General features: G+C 35.7%; 2 protein-coding genes across 5 annotated transcripts in view; one reads left to right on the forward strand and one right to left on the reverse strand.

Annotated features, from left to right (window-relative positions):
* Positions 1–1,906: 1,906 nt before the first annotated feature.
* LOC142532799 (uncharacterized) overlaps positions 1,907–21,296 on the reverse strand; it is a 32,029-nt gene continuing 12,639 nt past the window's right edge. The window contains exons 1-3 of one of the 4 annotated variants that reach the window (XM_075639265.1): positions 4,520–4,596; positions 4,145–4,468; positions 1,907–2,681 (exon numbers count right to left, since the gene is read on the reverse strand). In XM_075639265.1, coding sequence (XP_075495380.1) covers positions 2,063–2,681; positions 4,145–4,468; positions 4,520–4,557 — 981 coding nt within the window. In that variant the 5' untranslated portion in view covers positions 4,558–4,596 and the 3' untranslated portion in view covers positions 1,907–2,062. The other 3 variants (XM_075639264.1, XM_075639263.1, XM_075639262.1) reach the window with 3 other exon arrangements.
* On the forward strand, positions 16,028–20,072 carry LOC142532931 (RNA polymerase sigma factor sigA). The gene is made up of 10 exons (XM_075639480.1): positions 16,028–16,268; positions 16,613–17,307; positions 17,838–18,036; positions 18,136–18,228; positions 18,670–18,798; positions 18,880–18,933; positions 19,025–19,102; positions 19,198–19,260; positions 19,570–19,682; positions 19,806–20,072. The coding sequence occupies exons 2-10, from the start codon at positions 16,643–16,645 to the stop codon at positions 19,912–19,914; spliced, it is 1,503 nt and encodes a 500-aa protein (XP_075495595.1). The 5' UTR covers positions 16,028–16,268; positions 16,613–16,642; the 3' UTR covers positions 19,915–20,072.

The following is a 21,296-nucleotide window of genomic DNA, read 5'->3' on the forward strand; positions in this document are numbered from 1 at the left end:
ATGTTTTTCGTGTGCCGCAGGGCGGCGGTCGGGCGTGAGTTTTTACCGCCCGATCGCCAAGCCTTCTGGGGAAAAAAATAAAATTCTTGGTCAGGCTTTTGTATGTGAGTATGTGCAACGCTATGTAAGTACACTCGACGTGCCAAAAAAAATATTTTATGTTTTTTAGGTATGCTAATTGTCTTGTGACCAATTATGAACGAGTTTGGAAACCGGAGAACGTTTTCTGGGACGTCTCCAACCCGATAAAGTATGATCGGGTTTTGATCAGGATTGGAAAGCGGTAAATTATGACCAGAGACCAATATATCCGCTAAAGTATGACTGGAGATCTTATGTATGTGGTAGTGGACATCCCTGTCAACCCAGTACTGTGGTTTAGTCTGATCAGGCGCACTATGCTATGGGTCACTTGCTTTGAAACATATCTCTACGCAAAATGATGATGATTACGTAAGTTTTAGTTTGTACGATGCAAGCACGTTTATGAAAATGTTTATAAAATGATTGCACGTCTATGCTTATGTAAGTACGTTCAGTGTTTAAGTATGTATGGACTACTTTAAAATGCATGTGATTTTATTATGTACTACTTGTTATTCTCAGTTTATCTATGTACTAGACTTGATCAATGCAGGTGATGACGAGTTTGAAGAGACGAGAGGTCGGGATCAGTGAGTTGGCTCGGACTGTGCGGAGGCCTAACCCCCGAGGATCGCTTCAGTTCAAGAGTTTTATGCATGATAAAATTGTTTACTCTGATTTTTATTGAAATTAGTTTATGTTGTTTAAACAAGTACTCATTGTAAGTTTGTTTACATTTCAAATATTTGTTCAAGCATTTTATTTTTATGACATTTTAGAAGAAAATTACTTATTTAAGAAAAATTTTTACTTTCCGCAAATTTTAAGTATGTTTAAAAATACGGTACGTTACAATTGTCGACACTATTTCTTTCCTTCTTTGGTAGATTATTGGACACAATTAGATGAAAGCGGCCTAATACTCAAAATATTGGATGAAATTATCACTTTTCAGCGGTCACAAGCAAAAGAAGTAGAGATAAAAGCGCCTGGAGTCAAGAAGGCAAGCGAAAAACTTGGGATTTTCATACATCGTTTTCTTTCTTCTTCATTTCTTTTAGTATTCGTAGTTTAAAAACATTGTTTTGATAATTTGATGGTGTCGTTTAGTAGCTAACTTTTTGTATTTGTTGGGATTTAAGAGAACCCTACCCTCAATGTGTTGTTTTAGTTAATTTAATCTTCGACTTCACGTTAACTTCTTTAATATTATATATTGTGAATGAATTTGAAAAAATAGTTTGCAATATGAACGAATGGCATAATTCATTGATTTATGATTTGCATAAATACATGAAATTGAATACACGTTGATAATGATAGTAAAATAAGTTGAAAGCAAAGAGATTCCATAATCGTGCTTGCAAGCTTGATAGAGTGTCAATAATTTTTGAAATCATGTCTGAAACACGAGTAATTGTCGAGATTAATTAATTGACATAAACGAGGGGTAGATGAACTAAAATTTACAACAAATTCCATTCCATTTTACTTTGAATGCAATTTAGACTTAAAAATTTCAAAATATCTTTTATAATTTACTAAAGATCAATTTTTGAAAATAATAATGGTATGATTTTATGTGGAACAATCCTGTATTTAATACATTATACTATAACTGATCTGAGCACTTGCAATTTATTCGAACATAAAATATTAAATTTTATTAGGGATTTTTAGTGAAAAAAAACTAGATCAATGATCAATACTTTAATTAGATTGTATTTTTTAAAACCGTATTTGACATCATGTGTGATCGTATCCCTTCTCGTTTTAACTATTTTTTATGGCCAAAATTATTTATTTTTGATGCACTAAAACATACTAGTACAATTTAATTCGTTTTAAAAATTTCAAGTTTTAGTCTTCCTTGCTAGATCTCCATGATGACAATAGGCCATCCTTTTTCATAAAACATTCGACCTACATAGATAATAAAAAAAAAGTACGACAAAAGTATTTCTCCGATGTCAAATACTTATCTTGCATTCAAATCTAACTTACCTTCCCCATGCCACTCGCTTTGCATCGATGTGTCTCCATTTTCGGTTTCGTCATCATTCAAGAAGTCCTCGGATGGCTCCTTATCATCTTCATTGATCATGTCGTCCTGATCCTGCCCACCACCAATGTCAGGGCCGAGTGATGAGATATTACCACCTCGACTGCCAATAGTACTTGCGCGAATTGGGGGTCGTGCCATCATCTCAGCATGAGCCTGCGATTCTGCACGAGCTTGCTCCATTTGAACCATGGCAGCCATTCGCATATTGGCCTCGTGAGTTTCTCGACTGACTTTTTGTCTAGAATCCATTTTGGCCTTCAATTCGAATAATGCTTGCTTCTCTTCATTCAAAAGAAATTGTTCCATCATCAACTTCTCCTCAGTTCGAAACTCCCCAAGACCACGCTTACGGTAAATCATGTTGAATGCAAGGACTTGTTTCTCAAATGTGGTGGTGAACTCCGCAACTTTGGCAGCGATATTATGGTCCCATTGCTGAGAACGGGAAAGTACTTGACCGGTACTGTCTGAATCTAGTATCTTGTCATCTTCCTCTGCTTCATAGTCAGCCACCACATGGTATGGTAATAGCCTACATCGTATTCAAGAGAAGAGAAGTTATAAAAAGAAGCTGCAACCAGCACCCTACAACAGAAAGTATCAACTCCTAATTCAAGATATTGCAGTCAGTTCAAAAAAATTCCATCTAGAGAATTTCAACAGTTCTAAATGCACAGCAAACGTACTCCTCACTATATCGAGGAACGGTAACCGAACACATAAAAACTATGTCGGACAGTTCTATTCCACGGAAGACCTTTTTTCCTTGAGAAATCGAGATGATGCAACTGATGTGTTCAATTATCATTAAAAAAAGAGTTTGTCCCTGTCAGACAAAACTCCTGAGAAATCCACCTGGTTTTTACTGCTTTTTATAACTAGGCCAAGTCACAAAATTTAGCAAGGTTCAGCTAATCATATAAACAATATACTTTGTTTGTAAAGGCAGCAATAGAATAGAGACTTAGGCAAGTTCAGTCCATAGGCCAGATGATACAGAAAAAGACGAAAGGCACTGTGGATATCGGCTCTAGGTCATAAAAAAATTTATGAATCAAAGGGAACTTCTCATTGTTGTATGGTATACCATAGCTTAGCTTCCCATAATCTGCTTCAAGTCAAGTAAATAGTTGACTCGCACTAGAAAATTTATGAATGTGAAGATAGAGAAGGTAGGGGCAACTGCTCCACTTGCCACTAACTCACTGAAAACAATCAAGCTCGAGTCAAGCTTTTAAAATTTTTATACTAATATCTAGACTTAAAAATTTTCAATCTTGAGCTAGCTACTCATCGAGTAAATTGATTATCATTATAATTCACTATCAAGTGCGAATAAGCATATCAAACAAAGTATTTTGAAAAGAAGATTGGATCGAATTTTTAAGGACAAAGTCGAATACACATGAAAACTAATTTAGTTGATAGTAAAATATATAATGTTGAATCAATATCGATCATACACCATATATTGAACATAAAAATAAAGAAAAAAAGCTCGCAATCCGACTTATGAACTTTGAAAGATTATGTAAAAGGTCAAGCATGGCCATAAACAAGTTGAGTCCAACTCCTCATGACTGGCATGTCTCAGCAGACGCCTAATTCCCAGCCATTTTACACGAGCAAAAGGCTTATGAACAAAGCTAGAACACATCATTGATCCTTAAGCAAGGAGTTAATTTTCATTTCTATTTTATTTTCACTTGTATTTTTAACATTTCCGTTTTTGCCTCCACACAGAAACTTAATCGGGACTGCCAGCAGTAAATGACGAAATTAAAATCAGAACAATCAAATTCCTAGGACAGTAATACGATCGGGTCACATAAGAGGACGAGTTGTTCAAAACCAAAAATGGCACTTAAAAATTGAAGCGCACAACAGCAAAACCACGTAGAATCGAAATACCAGTGACATTGTTTATCAACACAGGCAAGAGAATTCATATACGAAATCGTAAAACCAATTTTAGAAGGGGAAACAGAAGAGAACCTGTGGCACGCGTCCTCGAGGGATGAGAAAGGCCGGCTGTAATCGGGATGACAGACTCGCCAGGCGTCCTGATAAGACAGTTGCAGAGATGCCTTGAAATGCTGGGGTGTGTTAGAATTAGCAGATGCAGCAGCAGCAGCAGCATTCGCGTTAGGGTTAGGGTTAGGGATAGGGTTAGGGTTAGGGGTCGGATGATTAGGGATCTGTGGAGGTGGACGTTGGTGAAGCACAGCCTGCTGCGGGCGGAGATGGGCGTCGATATTGGAGGGAAAGCGAGCGACGGCTTCGTTCCGCCGCTGGATCTGCTGCAGCAGAAGCTGCTGCTGCTGGTGCTGGTGCTGTTGCTGTTGCTGTTGCTGCTGGTGCTGGTGCTGTTGCTGCTGTTGCTGCATCAAAAGCTTCCCCTCTTCCATTTTGTTGCTTCTTCGATTGGAGTTTGACGATGTTGGGGTGATATATTCAAAATTTCCTCTTTTTGCATATTAATTAATTATGGATTTCTTAAAATATTATATTAATTTTATTTATATTATTTGTACTCGTTTTATAACCTTTGAGCCAACAAGTCTTTTCATGGATTAAAATCGATACAAAATATTACAAATATGATATTAATATATGATGTTTGAATACAAATTATTTTGGATCTGATTAAAGAATAAGATTTTGAATATAAAACTAGAACGCCTTTATTAATATCTACAATTATTATACATGTTTAAGTGCAAAACAATTAACAATTTTTCTCTAATTTAAGAAGCTTTTTAGGTGCAAAAAATATTAAATCACCATATTATTTTATGTTATCAATTGATTCAAATTAGATATAAAATCATGATTTACACTTTTACAGAGATGAAATATAAAACACATATAGGTCAAAGATTTTTACACACCGAACTACTATATATTATAGGGTGTCAATCGGGTCGGGTTTCGGGTCAACCCGCGCAATTTTATTTTATTTTTTCAACCCGAACCCAACCCAAACCGAAAGCAACCCGAAAACCCCCAACCCGAACACGAACTCGTCTACCCCACTCAACCCGTCTAACCCGCCTAACCCGAATTTTATTTTTTTAAAAAAAAATTAATGAAAAAATTCGAAAAATTAAAAAATAATAATAATATTTTAATTTAAACACAAAATAACCGATTTAAATTTGAAAGTCTAATTGTAGAAAATTAAAAGTATATTTACTAAATCAAATAAACAAATGTTAAAAAAATAAAAAAACATACAAAATAAATATTAAATGATGAAAATTTATCATATAAATATACAATAAATTTTGTTCAAACATACAATATATAAAAATATAGGTAATATTTTCAAAAAAAATCGACCCAACCCGAAATCAGTCTAACCTGGTACTAACCCGAACCCACCCAAACCGAATCCGAAAAACCCCAACCCGAACCTGATTTTTTTCGTGTTGGGTCGTGTCGGATTGACGGGTCGTGTTGCATTTTGTCATCCCTAATATATTCAATGTTTAGTACTTATTTTTCACCTCAAAGAAGATACGTGGGCCCAAAGAGTGTATAAAAATTTTCTTGTGAATCAAGGTATATAACATCACGAAAAATTGAAGGTTCACGTGAATTACATACATGCAAGTTATCAAATTTCTTATGTGTTTTAAAATATATCAATTAAATGTGGTAGACATGTTTTCATGTTTAAAATATGATTTTCTACTTGAATGCATAAAATTGTGTTTTAAAGGTTATTAAAGATGCGATCGAGGAACGGAGACCGGTGACATATAAAGGAAAATATTTTTATTAAATGATTTTTTAAATTATTTAATATATGGTATATTTTAAATGGTGTTTTTGAAAATGGAAATTTTTAAGGTGTTTTGACGCGCTTAGTCGTATTTTAAACCGGTATTCAATTTTTGATGAAAATAGAGACTTTTTAAAAACTCGGCTAATATTTTCAGAAGTTTTCCTAAACAAAATATTTTAAATATTATCTAATGGGCTTAATGAGCCTAGGGATGACAATGGTACGAGGCGGGGGCGGGTTTGCCATCCCCATCCCCGTCCCCGAATTCCATCCCCACCCCCATACCCGCCCCGATCCCCGTTTTTTCGGGTTCGAGGAATCGCCAAACCCGAAACTTCGGGGATCAATTTCTCATCCCCATCCTCTTTCCCGCTTCAAAAATATTAATATGAGAAGACGACGTCGGATTCGAAAATTTTCTCCAACATAAATTTATTATTATCTATTATTATTAGTGATAATATTAATATTAATATTAATATTAATATCAATATTAATAATAATAATATTATTATTATTTTAAAAAATAATAATATTATTATATTATTAATACTAATAATACTATTATTTTATTATTGATATTATTTTCGGGACGGATTCGGGGATGGGGATTATAATCCCATACCCGTCCCGAACTGTATCGGGGATTTAAAAAAATCCCTGAACCCGAACCCGAAAAAATCGGGGATCCTCATCCCCGTTTCGGGTATTACCCGCGGGGCTCGAAACCCGTGGGGAAAGTTGTCATCCCTAAATGAGCCTAATATACTAGGTTAATGGGTTTAAGCTTGCATCATGTGTTTTATATCAAATAATCAAGCTTCCAAGCTCTTTTATTTCCTTCAAACTATAGGCTCATCACCTAGGATTACTAGGAATCTTCATCAACACACACTACATGAAAATTTGGAAGAAATTCACGCAAGTTTGAAGAAAAATTCAGCAAGCTTCTTCCTCCGTTTCTTTGTCAATGTTCCTACATCGCAAGTTGTTTTTCGTGCGTGACATACGCAAAGGCACGCCTTAATCTTCCTTCACTCATCTTTCACACCATATTATATGTTTTGTTACATGATTACATGAAAAACATGATACACTTCTTTTATTTTCGTTTTTATGGCATAAACATGATAAAACTAGATTTTTGATCTTTTAAAACTCTTGCTTATGATGCACAAAGGGGCTGTAATGGTAGGGTTACTAGGTGAGACGTTTTTCCATGTGTTTTAAGGGTCATGAGATGCATGTTTAAGGGCTTGAAAGGTTAGGGTAAGAGGATGAACGAAAATATTGGATTCTACAGTCCTAGGGTTTTTGACTTGAGGTTCCTTGAAGGGGGCGGCTCGGTCGTGGTTAAGGGTTGTGTCCAGGGGTCATAAGGGGCCGCACGGTGGTCCTAGTTGGCTGGAAGGGAGGCTGGTGCAAGGAGGAGAGGCCGTATGGTTCAAGGGAGGTCGCGCGCATGGCAGGGGACGGCTTGGTGGCTGTGGCATGCTAGCTGTTGTAGGATCGTTCCAGTAGGGTCTCTAGGGTGTGGTCAAGGTCTTAGGATGTCAATTAGGGTCTGGACCGAGTGGTTAAGGGCTAGAGTCGAAGGTTGCATGGGATGGTCAAGTTAAGGTTTGAAACTAGAATGGTTGAATTTTCACTAGTGGTTTAGGCTTGTTCAAAGGTTGGAATTGGTATGATTTGGGTTGAATATGGTATGATTATGTGGGAATAAGTTATGGTTCAAGTTTGATAAGATTTGGTTAAGTTTCGAGTCCATTCGGGTTAAAACTGAGATGTACGTCTAAGTTTAAATACAAATTAAAAAATTAGTCGAGGAACTTAAGTTTATGTCTAAAAAATATTTATGGGTATATTTTAAGGTGTCGTGATAAGTTTGGAATGATTTGAATCGCCGTTTTAATGTCTAAGGATAAATTACGAAAATTAGGGTTTCAAGGGCAAAATGACCGTCATTTTGCATCTAGAAAATGTTAGATGTCCTAGAAGTGCTCTAAATGCTGCAATAAATGTTAAAATATTTATTTCAAATGTTTATGGATTTTTTTTATGAAACGTTAGTGCTAAAAGACATGTTGCATGCTTGGTTTAAAAAATGATTTATATGTTCATGAATTTTATAAATGATGGAAATATGAAAAATTGAAGAGGTGAATTGATTGTGACTAATACGATGATATGTAAGGCCAAGACTCATTTGACGGGTGAGAGTGTCGATGATGTCCCCGTTGTCCGGTACCGTGGTAATACGTAGATGGATCCATCGACCTACAACTAATACGAAAATCACAATCGAGGACCTGAATTCAATAAAAAGATAAACGTATACGTATATGATGAAAAGAAAAAAGTATATGATGAAAGAAAAATGATTAAAGTTCATGAAAAGCTATTTTATTAAAAGTATTTCACTGTTGCATGTGGATGTATATGTATTACTTGCTATCATGGTAAAGGTTTGCTCAGTTAATAGTGATATGATCGATTGGTAGATGAAAGTGTGTTTAGAAGGGGAGGGGGGTTGAATAAAACACTCAACAATTATAACACATTTTCAAATAATGAGTCAGTTTAGTGATAAACTTAAACTCGGGAATCTTGTTATGTCAATATCAATTAGTTAAATTATGAAAGTGCAGAAATAAACTGACTGACAGATAGAATATATGTAAGGACCGTGTATCGTATTATCGTAAATCCTATGTTGATTATCGATAATTCATGAAATTGTCATGTGATTATGTATATGAGGTATATCATGACAATGAAAGTGAGAAAATAAGTGTTGATAATGAAATATTGTATTAGATATTGATTAATTAACAGAATTGAAGTTGTAAGAGCTCGAGTGGAGAAGCCGGACGCCAATACAATACAAAACCAATATTTTGGATAGAACATCTGGCGCCCGAGCGGTAGAAAATAACCGCCCGAGCGCCAGTGTACCAAAAGTTGGGTAATTGTACAGAACGTGTGGCGCCCGAGCGGTAGTTTTTGACCGCCCGAGCGCGGTGCAATTGACACTCGGGGACAGAATGTCTCGCGCTCGGGCGCGAGAATTCTACCGCCCGAGCGCGATAACGGTGGAGATAAGAATAAGTTTTTCTTCTTTCCTTCTTCACTTTCCTTTTCAGCAACTTCGAGAGAAAAGTTGGAAATTCAATTTCTTTCGTCCGAATCGACTTCGAAACGTTGTCCAAACGCGAAACAAATTATATATTCGGAATCATCGCGTCGAGAGCTTCCTTTAAAGGTAAGTTTCTTCTAGTTTCAGCAGCTCTAAGTATTAAAGTGCGGGAATAGCATGTATTTGAAGTCGAAATTCTTATATGTGGTAGAATAACCGACAAAAAACTCGTATTCGAAGTCGGAATTGAATTATATTATGATTTCGATTTGATATGAATTTTTAAAGTTTCAAAAGATATTTGGTACTTATATTGTCGATTTTGAATGATGTTATTGATTGAAATGAGTATGTTATTGATGTAGATAAATTATTATACTGATATCTTCAAGCTACATCGACTGGAACGAAGAATTGAGGTATGTTGCGACCAGGTAACATACGACATGTATCTGTATTATATGATATATGTTTGATTGAATTGATTGGAAATATGTGTCTATATGCCTTATGTGATGACTTGATGTGGCATACATGACATTGTGATTGGAATATCGATGTATAAAATAAATATTTTGTTAACACACATCGTTTGATGCATACATCGATACATGACATGCACGTTGAGCTATGATCATTGAATACCCTGATATGATTTGATTGGATTCTGAGGTTTGTGAACACAATGCTATGTTTGGTATTATATGACCCTTAAAGCATAGTCATTTGTGGCCCCGACGATTGATTGAGATTTGGGATTTGATGGCGCTTTGTCGACGATATCATACGAGTATCCCTAATTGAGGTCGGTGTGCCAGCTCGAGCATTGATTGGATAGCGATTCGTTTGATTATGACATGTGCTCAGTGGATGGGCACTTGACCTGATACCTCCATGACATACATGCATTGCATATCATATATCATCGTTTAGATATCTGTTGTATATATGATGGTTGTTCCATACGGAGCTTTGCTCACCCCCAAGGGGGGGCTGTTGTTGTCTTTGCGTGTGGACAATGGCAGGTACTCCAGGATATCAGGAGGCCGGAGATGGTACTTCTGGAGGGAGTCATAGTTTGAGCTGAGGTTTTATGTTTTGTTCCCAGTATATATATATATGTATCTATATACCGGGGCATGTCCCGAGGATATGAGTTGTTTGTATGTGATTTGGATCTGATTACGTGTGGGCATGTTTATGATGTGAGATGAAATACTATTTTTAGTATTCAAATAAAATATTTTGGGCTCATTGTAAAGAAAATATAAACTCGTTTTCCGCTGTAATTAGTTAACCCTAATCAGATTATGTTGTAATAACGATTAGGAGCTAAGGGCCCCACAATATAACTGAAATTTAAAGACTCAAGATTTATGGATGTTCGGGAATTTCAATCACTCCTACGTCACCCCTTCTATCTATAAAATATGATATTCACTAAAAGACTTTGATCAATACAAGACTTATACAGACACCCCCCCCTTCAGTTTTGGATTTAACAATGTCAAACTGAAACTCTTAGTTTAAATACAGTTTATCAGTTCTCAACTGATTTGAAACTACTTAGCACAACTTGTGAGGCTCGGGGCCGAAGAGGGCGGGGGGTGATCGCCGGTGCCATGAGGTGGCACGGACAATGAGCGGCTCCTGGCAGGCTTCTAGGTGGAGGGAACATGAATGAACCGTTCTTACACCGGAAGGAGAGGGATTCCGAGACTGTTCAATGTAATGGACTGTACAGTTGAAGAGGGCTTAAAAGATTTGATATGTACTACTTATATCACGAAGGTGCATCTTCTTTTCGGTAGCTCATCACATAAGAACTCCAAAGTTAAGCGTGCTTGACTTGGGGCAATTTTGGGATGGGTGACCTCTTGGTAAGTTTTCCAGGGTGCGTGTGAGTGAGGACATAAGCACCCTGGAAAGACCCGTCTTGATACAGTGAAGACAGTCGTCAAATCTGGGATGTTACAGTTGGTATCAGAGCCGACCTCTCCGAGTACGGTGTGGTTCGGGGACGAACCAAGCGGAAGCTGGTGGGCATGTGAGGCCCGGGGCCGAAGAGGGCGGGGGGTGATCGCCAGTGCCATGAGGTGGCACGGACAATGAGCGGCTCCTGGCAGGCTTTTAGGTGGAGGGAACATGGATGAACCGTTCTTACACCGGAAAGAGAGGGATTCCGAGACTGTTCAATATAATGGACTGTACAGTTGAAGATGACTTAAAAGATTTGATATGTACTACTCATATCACGAAGGTGCATCTTCTTTTCGGTAGCTCATCACATAAGAACTCCAAAGTTAAGCGTGCTAGACTTGAGACAATTTTGGGATGGGTGACCTCCTGGTAAGTTTCCCAGGGTGCGTGTGATTGAGGACATAAGCACGCTGGAAAGACCCGTTTTGATACAGTGAGGACAGTCGTCAAATCTGGGATGTTACACAATTGATCTCTTTAAGATCGAATAATACAACGATATTGTTTATGCTTGTAAGCTCAATGTATAGCTTTTGAATGTTATGAATATATATGCTAAGTGTGAGCTTTTGAAATATTTGAGTATGAACAGAAAGCTTAGTGAGAATTTCAAAAGAATAGAAACTTGGTTCTATGTGTCACTTGTTTTCTTAGTTGCTCTTCATGGCTATTTGTAGTATTTGCTTCTAACGGTAACAATGAATGTGTTTGAATCTTTCTATCTGTTATTTACCACGTCAATATTCTTCTGACAGTCGTAGATTGTATCATTGCTGATATGCAACGTTCCCACTATATGTTACAGTATGCTTTTGTACAGTTGTCGGTTGATAGTTACATTCATTAACTGATGACGTGTCAAACTCTCAGTTTGACAGAGCCGATGGAACTAGCTGATAGCTCACAATTGATTGCAGTAAGACTGATCAGTTCCACCTGATCATCCAGTCGACTACACATTTCAGTTAGCTTAGTTCAGTTGTCTTGTCTGCGCACTAATATTCAGTTAGGCAACTAATATATTTTGCATATATTTTGGATCAGTTCTATTCAGTCTTCTTGATCAGTTAGTTCAATCTTTAATCGCTATATTTGTCAAACTTCCAAAATTAAGTTTCCAACAAATAGACTCACTTGGTGTGATTGATGCAGGTGAGCATTATGTTGATATTTATCGAGGATTTGACGGTTTAACTAGCTGGACTGAAGGTGCACACAACCCGAAGACCGTCGCTAGTTTTCCGCAAAAATTATGTTTAAAATTTAAGCTACTTTAAAGAATTTATGACTTATTGTGCTTTTGAGAGATTTTTAAGAGGATGTTCGAGTTAAGTTTATATTTGAAATAATGTTAGCTTAGGGTTGGTTGACGTTTACTAATTTATGTTTTAAATGCGTTCTTTTGTATTTTCAAATAATAGTTGATTGGTTTATTTTAAATGGTGCAAATGTACTTTAAACTACATTTATGTACACTTTCGGCCGAATGCTTAAGTGGAAAATAAATAAATACAATTTTCTAATATATTTTAAAGAAAGACAAGTAGTGTGCATTTCACAAGGAGTACATAAACATTTTTTCTGACAATGACTGACCCTTAGGTTATCTAACTTATCTTTGACATTTGCTTTATGATAATTGTAAGTCTCTTATAGAACATTCCCACATATTTATTTGCGCGAAACAGGTTGATTTGATTTATATTTGGAGTGAAAAGTAATACTTTTTTAGCACAAAAACTATATTTTTTCATGGATGAGATCAATAGGAGATTCGACTCACAAAATTAATCCGTCAGAGAGTCTAATATGAGTTTTTGTGTTATAATATATAAATAATGTTATAATATAAGATGTACATATATAAGTTATAAATAATTTTATAACAAAAACATATTGGTATATATATATATATATATGATAGGGGATCGGTTACGGTGACCGGAAGCGCAACGGAAGTTAAAAATTTTGATTTTTCATGAAATAATTTTCGGCCACCTCATGATATTGTATAGCAAATACAATAAAACACCAAAAATCATACATAGGGTGTTTTAGAATTTACCTATCAATCTCAAGAGATTAATGAATGGCACCAACCAAGTTGTAAACAACTTGGCTCTTCAAGGATGACAAGTCTACAAGCTCTCCTTCCTTCAAAAATTAGGTCCACCACTTGCTAGGTTAATCCCCTCTTAATTTGCACTAGAAAATTAAGAGGATTTTTCAAAGAGAAGTGAGTGTTTTCAACAATTGAAGAACACAAAAAAATGAGAGAAAAAGTTGCAAAATTTCGGCCAAGTAGTATGTTGAATGAGGGAGGATGACTTGTCTTGGTAGTGCAAAAAGTTGATCCAAAAAAGTTGCATGCCATGCAATATTTTAATCAAAAGTATTCACACCCCTTCACCTCCCAAGCATGCAAAACCTAGTGTGCTTGTAACATTTACAAAGCCCATGGACTATTTAAATTTGTCTCAAACATATTTGAGCCCATTTATAGTTTACTTGATTTTATTCAAGCCTATTAGTTAAATAATTATTTCCAATTGGGCTCTACAAGGCCCAATGGTGTTTAATTAATTCAACACTTGAATTAATTTAATTATTTGGACTCTACTAGGCCCACTAGTGTTAAATTAATTCAACACTTGAATTAATTTAATTTAGTCCATAATAATGTTTATGAAAATCACAATTTTCAAGTATATTATTCACTTGGCCTATTTTTAATTTAGGAACACATTCATAAATTAAAAATTACATTTCTCTCGTAGAAGTCATACTTCTATTTTTCTCTACGCTTATAAACTCATTTATAAGCCGTTCAACACATTGAACTATTTTTACTTCTCAACGGGATCTAGAAAGCTAGTACCTGTGTGGCCCTCAATGGTTCATTGATACAACCAGCCGTGGGTTCACATCTCCATGTGATTCGGACTAAACATGTCCTTATATGAGCATACCCCAATTGCTCCATTCTTACTTATCAACTCCTTGATAACAAGAACGTCAGAACTTAAGTCTGATAGTACCCAACCAATCATGTTAAACGCCTAACAGCATCGCTTACATGATTCCCTAGGTATCAAATGATAGTGCCTGCAAGAACCATTCATTTATGGTTAGCGTACAGTACGGTCCCTTCAACTCATATATCCCGACCGATTCGACAACCATTGGTTTATCGAGAGTTGTCAATGAATCGATACTATGTGTCATGTCGTAGTTGCATCGATGGTGTAATCTATGAAACCCTTTTCATAATTACCACCATACTTTGATCAGAGATTTCAAACTACATATACATGAAAAACACATAGGATATCCATACCCGTAGGTAAGCGGTGAATCCCTGACTACAATGCATCGACTCCTATATGTTTCGACAGAACACCCAACCTTGCCACCTGATGACCCCATGAGAGTCGGTAAACAAGTCAAAGTGTAATTCTAGCACATAGAGTCTCAATGTTATCCCGGGTCATAAGGACTAATGGTGTACAACCATAAACTAGGACTTTTTCACTCGATAAGTGAGAACCACTTGAAAAGTTCTTTATGGAGGGTTGTTCAGTGCACTCTACCAGGAGCACCTATCTACATGCTCGGACATCACAATGTCCCCTACCAATGAAACATGGTACTCACATCGCAGATACTAGTCTCGAACTCGAGCGGCCTATATCCTTCTTAGTGGCGGCTGAATCGACTAGGAACTGTTTAGAATATACAGTATTACAAATATGAGTTTCATGATACTCATCATATGAGCATCTCATATTCTTTCTACTATTTGTATATTCAAGGGCTTTATCTATGCAACTAGCATGGGTATACAGATAAAGAAGTGCCAAAGTAATAAATTCAAATATTATTAAAATGAAGACTGTTTATACATAGAGTTTAATCATGAACCCTCGACCAACACTTGGCTCGACGGGCACCTACTCTAACAATATATGTATATGTAAACTCGAAATCATACAAATTGAAAATATGACGAACTGCAATATTTTGAGGATATCTCACAACTCGCTGATGCAAATGACAAGCAACCAAAAACGAATGAATAGAAAACTCAATATTACACAAGTCATTTCACAACAGCTTAGTTGGTTCGAATTTTATCTATGTGAAATATTAGCCGCATGATTGAGCAGATAGAAATAGAAACAACAATCAGCTGAATGGAGCAGTCATGATATTTTGGACGTATCTATTAGTTTAGTTATTCAAATAAAATGATTCAATATGCAATACAAAACTACGAGAACTGGTCTACAAATTAAATTCATAAGTCAAAGTCTGAATCAGATGAGATTTTGGTGAACATTTTGGCTATAATTTTATTTTTCACTTTTAGGTAACAAACATGCATGCATATTTTTAACTTTTTAAACCCGGAACTTCTGTTATCTTATAATGTACATAATTAATACTTGAGTCTAATATAAACAAATAACTTGATGTGTAACATCTAGATTTTACATTCTCATACTATATGTTTTTTAATATTAATATTTTTTATGGTGTTTAAAATTTTATTATATTCAACATTTAATTTTTCACATTTTTCATAATTTTTATGATTTTTATTTATTTCAAATTCAAATTTTAATGCATTTAAAATTTTAAAATTCAAATTTTATTTTTTTAAATTACTTATATAAATCTAAATTTGATTTTTAATTTTCCACCACAAGAAAACTTATAAAAAACGGAGCTAGTTGTGTTTAAAAATCTTAAAAAACTAAATTAGATTAATCGTCATTTATATGCTCGATTATAAAATCTTTTTGCTAACTAAATTTGATTTCATTTCATTTTTTTTATATAAAAAAAACTGCTTCATTATTTGAATTTTTTTTATTGAACACACCATATATATATATATATATATATATATACCACACATGTGTGTGTGAATGGCGGTGCGTGAGAGTGTGTAAATTTGGAAGGCTATAAACCACCCAAAGCAGGACCAAATCTGTTAACCAACCAATCGGAGTAAGCCTGTGGGATATCCGCCCACACTCCCTTCTGTCCCTAGCTCCATAGTTTATGATGATAATATAATATATCCATTCTAATTATGCACAAGTATTTACATCCGAGTTTGAGTTGATTCTGTTGTTTTTCTCGCAATTCAACACCGGCCCAGATAGAAATTTAACAATTCCTTTGGTTTCCGTGCCTCTGATTCACAGGTAAGAGGAAAAGACTCTTTCTTTTCTTGATATCACGTGTAATATCATGTGATCTTGTTCATGGTTCTTGCTCGGCTTGGCATTGGTTTGTACCATTTTACTTGTTAGTGTCTTTGATAAATCTGACGTTTATGTTGATTTGTGTAAAGAGTGGAAATATCTGGGGATCAAATTATTATTATCTGCATCCATAAAGAATTTGACAATCTATGTACTACATGTGTAAAGATAATGCATGAATGTAGTAGTTTATTACATTTCTGCTATTGTATAATTGATGGGAGATTCTCGGGTTAGATATAACTGTGTGGAAAACTTAATCAATAATTGATTTTGGAATCCAGGGTGGGTTTTGTAGCAGCGCCTGCTTAATTATGGCCACTGCTGCTGTTGTTGGACTCAGCACTGGTAAAAGGCTCCTCAGTACTTACAGTTACCACCACTCCGATCTTCCTGATAAGTCAGCTTTTATCGGTTCAGATCAGATTGGTTCGAATAAGAATCCCATCAACACCAAAAAGTCGCCCATTTTCATTTCCAGTGGACGACCACCCTCTCAGCCTTCTATCCGAGCACTCAAGGAGCATTTAGAGACTGCCTCAGATCCGACTACTCTAGAACCAAGCCTATTTTACGAGGAAAACTCTGATGATCCTCCTGAGTATTTAGTGGACGCCATTCTCTTATTGCAAAAGTCTATGCTTGAGAAGCAGTGGAATCTTACAGCTGGGACGACAACCACGAAAACTGCTCTACCGAAAGAAATCAAACAACCCCACCGCAAGAAAATGCAGTTCATTTGTTCTGGGACATCTGCCAGACGCCGCAGAATAGACTCTAGGAGCAAAGCTTTAGGCCAGAAATATCATACTAATAGAAAAACGTTTAGTTCCACTATCAGTCCAGATCTGCTTAAGAATCGCTTGAAAGGATATGGAAAGGGTAGTGTTTTGAATGATGAATTGCTCACCCATCAAGAAGTTGTTCTACTTTCAAAAAAAATCAAAGTGGGTCTTTTTCTAGAAGAGCACAAGTGCAGGTACTCACTCTCGCTTACTCAGCTATCTCATCTTGTTTCATCGTCCCAGTACTTCAGTTTTCACTCATAAATGTTCAGACAGCAACAATTGCTCTTGCCATCACTTCTGACTTCCTACGTGGAATAACGATCAATATGTGGGGCACGAGCTGTTGTACGGCTTAACACATTCACCTTGCATGACTGTCAGTGGCTCTATCTTTTAACATAACGGCAGAATCTTGATATCATAGTTAATGTTAAAAGCAATATGACATGTCCGATTCCAATAAGTTGAAAATTGATCAATCTTTAGGAGGGTATTGTTGGCAAACAACAATTCGTTTACTGTCTCTTATAGCTGTTTATGCGGGACATGATTCACTCGTACATTTGGGTTGCTTCACAGTTCAAACTAGTCCTCAAACTACGAATGTTGATGTCTCAAGAACGAACTTCTTTCCAGTTAATACACATTTGGTAGTTGGAATTGAAGTTTACACTGTCCATTTATGGTCGTACCAATATGTTTACGATCTTAATATTTCCAGATTGACAGCAAGATTGGGATGTGAGCCTTCAGCCGAGCAGCTAGCAAGTTCATTAAAGATTAGTCGTGCTCATTTACAGTCAAAATTGATTGAGAGTTCATTGGCAAGAGAGAAGCTAGCAATGAGCAATATCCGCCTTGTCATGTCTATTGCTCAAAGATATGATAATATGGGAGCTGAAATGGCTGACCTTATTCAGGTGATTTTTTTTAAAGAAAATTCATGTGGCGACAAGTTTGTGCCCTAGTGTTTGTGTTTATTGAGTGATGCAGATTAAGGTTTGTTTGATTATTTGCAGGGGGGTCTGATTGGACTTCTCCGGGGTATTGAAAAATTTGATTCTTCTAAGGGATTTAAGATCTCAACTTATGTTTATTGGTGGATTCGACAGGTTATATCTATACTTAGAAGTTCCTTTTTTCCCTCTGTTCTCAACTACCCAAATTAATATTTAGAGTTAAGTAATTAAGTCTCAAATGTATGTATTTTTTTTTATCCGAAAATGGTTTTTTTTTTTTCATATTCAGCTCTTATCTTCAAGGTTACCGAAGATTCTGGTGTTTTTTCAATGCGCTACTCTGCATTAGCAATTTTTGCTAATGGCCGTACAAAGGACATCAAATTTATGTTCTTTTCACTCCATTTTGTAATACTTCGTAAATGATTTGATATTGGTTGAATAATTTGACTTGTTTTGTTTTCTCAAAAGCATAACTTATGCTCTATTGTGTTAACTATGATTCTTGAGCGTCTTTCTGAAAAACACAGTATTATATTGAGATCTTTTAAAACTTAATGGGGTAGGACATACTTTTTTATCATTCATTTCCAGGGTGTTTCAAGAACTTTAGTTGAGAACTCAAGAACCCTGAGATTGCCCACACATTTACACGAAAGACTGAGTTTAATTCGAAATGCAAAAGCCAAACTTGAAGAGAGAGGAATTGCTCCATCAGTAGATGTAAGTTTATTTCATCTTTTATTTTTTTAAGGAAAAAAACTTGATCAAACGAATTCTCAGTATCCCCTGTTCATGGTTCAGAGAATTGCTGAAACTCTTCAAATGTCTCAGAAAAAAGTCAGAAATGCCACTGAGGTAATAAGCAGGCCATATATGCATTATGATTTATGAATATGATGTTTGTGCATATTTCTTTCTAATGCCGATCTAGGATTTGTTTTTCCAGGCGAACAGCAAGGTTTTCTCTCTTGACAGGGAAGCGTTCCCATCGTTAAATGGTCTTCCTGGTGAAACTCTTCATAGTGTAAGTTATAAGAATTTTATATTCATATTCGACTTCAAGAAACATAGGCAATCCATAAGCATTTTGTGGCAGTGGCTCAATATCTCCCTTGGCAGTTCATTGCAGATAATCATGTCGAGAATAACCCATGGTTCGGAGTCGAGGAATGGGCCCTTAAGGTATTAAGATAAACTCTCTGGAATATGATTACAATTCAACATGTTTTACATTTTAACCTTTTCGGCTCTATAAAATACATAATGTTTTCTTTCTCAGTTTCAAATGATTAATCCTCTTGGACGAGATAAAAGTAATGTATCTTCTAAATGTATATATAACTAAGAACTGTGTCTGTTGACCTGAAATTAGGTGTCTATGTATGATTTCTTTGAAAAGATTGAGATGGGATCTTCCTGAGAACCCAAAAACACAATGTAGCAGAACAAAAGGAATAAAGAAATGTGTCTCTTTGGTTGTGTATTGTGCAGGATGAAGTACATAAGCTCATATCCTCGACGTTGAGGGAACGTGAGAGAGATATCATTAGGCTCTACTATGGCCTAGATGGCGAGTGTCTCACTTGGGAAGATATTAGCAAACGGTACGTGCATGCTCGTATAATGGGTGGATTCAACTGGGTTGTGATACCTCTACTAGTTTAGCAAGTTTCGCCCTTCAAAATCTAACCAGTCACTCCTCTTTGTCCATAACTTGTCTTGTGCAGGATAGGGCTGTCAAGGGAGAGAGTGAGGCAAGTGGGGCTTGTTGCACTTGAGAAACTAAAACACGCTGCAAGAAAGAGGAGATTAGATGCCATGTTAGTCAAACATTGATACAATAGTTAATATGGTATTTGTGTATTATGTTGACCTAACACAAATTTAATGTATGTACGTGGTCAATAAAAATGAGTTTTTCCTGTGAAATAATTATGTTACTTGTATATAAACTCAGGGAGATCAAATCGTATTTTCTTCGAATTTTTGGTTGCCACTGATATTTTGACAGTTTTTCGTACTCTATTTATTCAGAATCTTAGAAAACTCTTAAATGAAACTACGATTATATCCAGCATCTATCCGACCTGCTCGCATCAACATGCTCGAATCCACATGAATGCCTTCATTTCAAATCATATAACCCAAGAAAACTACTCTGTCAAACGAGAACTTGCACTTCAGTTTTTTGGTGTATGCCTTCGTTTTAAATCATGTAACCCAAGAAAACTACTGCCATACAAGAATTCGCACTTTAGTTGTTTGGTGTACAACTCCTTCACACGGAAGACCTCGAGAGTTGTCCTTAAATGCTTGGCATGATCAGCCTCGTTCTTCGAACGGATGTCAAAAATAAAGATGACGATGAACTGATTAATATATCTTGAAAAAACTTGATTCAAATTCAAAGTGGATGTATCTCATATGGAAAGTCATTTAAAGTATTTTTCCCTCTCAGATGCAGCATTCACATATGTACTTTTTAATTTAACATCTTGAATCTTAAAAAAAAAATGCATGCTGAATAAATCTAAAATGCTCTTTTATTTTCTTCACGCAAAATTATAATTTTTGCTCTGCAGGTTCTCTTTGCAATTTCACTTTTTTATGTAGTCAAAATTAAGTCATAACTCTTCACCTTTTAATTTTTAGCAATTTTTAATCATTTGTTGAGATACTGATTGATATGACAATGTTTTCAAGCCATCGCCACATTATCAATTCTTTTCTCTCTCATGTTACTCATCTGCATTCTTTAATCGTCGCATACTTAGGATGAAGCAGTACCTTAAAATCTACTTTCAAACCTTATTCGAAACCGTGCCATTTGTATAAAAACCTTATTATTTCGAATACCTTCTCAAATTTTATCCCATCTATCCAAACATAATAATCTTAAAAAAATAAGGACAAATATAGATCTAATTATTGAAAGTTGGGCTTTATTTCCTCGGACAACATAAAGCAGATGCAAAAATTTTGATACAGTTTCACGTTACATGCAATAGTTTTTATAACTATAGATAGCAGCCTTGCGCATTAATTTTCTTGTGAATAAATTTAAGTTTCATGCAATTCATCACAAACCACACATCTTTCGTGATAGTTGGATTGAATTTCACGTCAACTAGAGATGGACCGAAGAATACAACCAACCAAAAGAAAATTTTATGTTTACCCAAAATATACAAATAATTTTATTTTTTTTTAAAAGTATT

Source organism: Primulina tabacum, chromosome 18 (genome assembly GCF_025594145.1).
Source record: "Primulina tabacum isolate GXHZ01 chromosome 18, ASM2559414v2, whole genome shotgun sequence".
Classification (NCBI taxonomy): domain Eukaryota; kingdom Viridiplantae; phylum Streptophyta; class Magnoliopsida; order Lamiales; family Gesneriaceae; genus Primulina; species Primulina tabacum.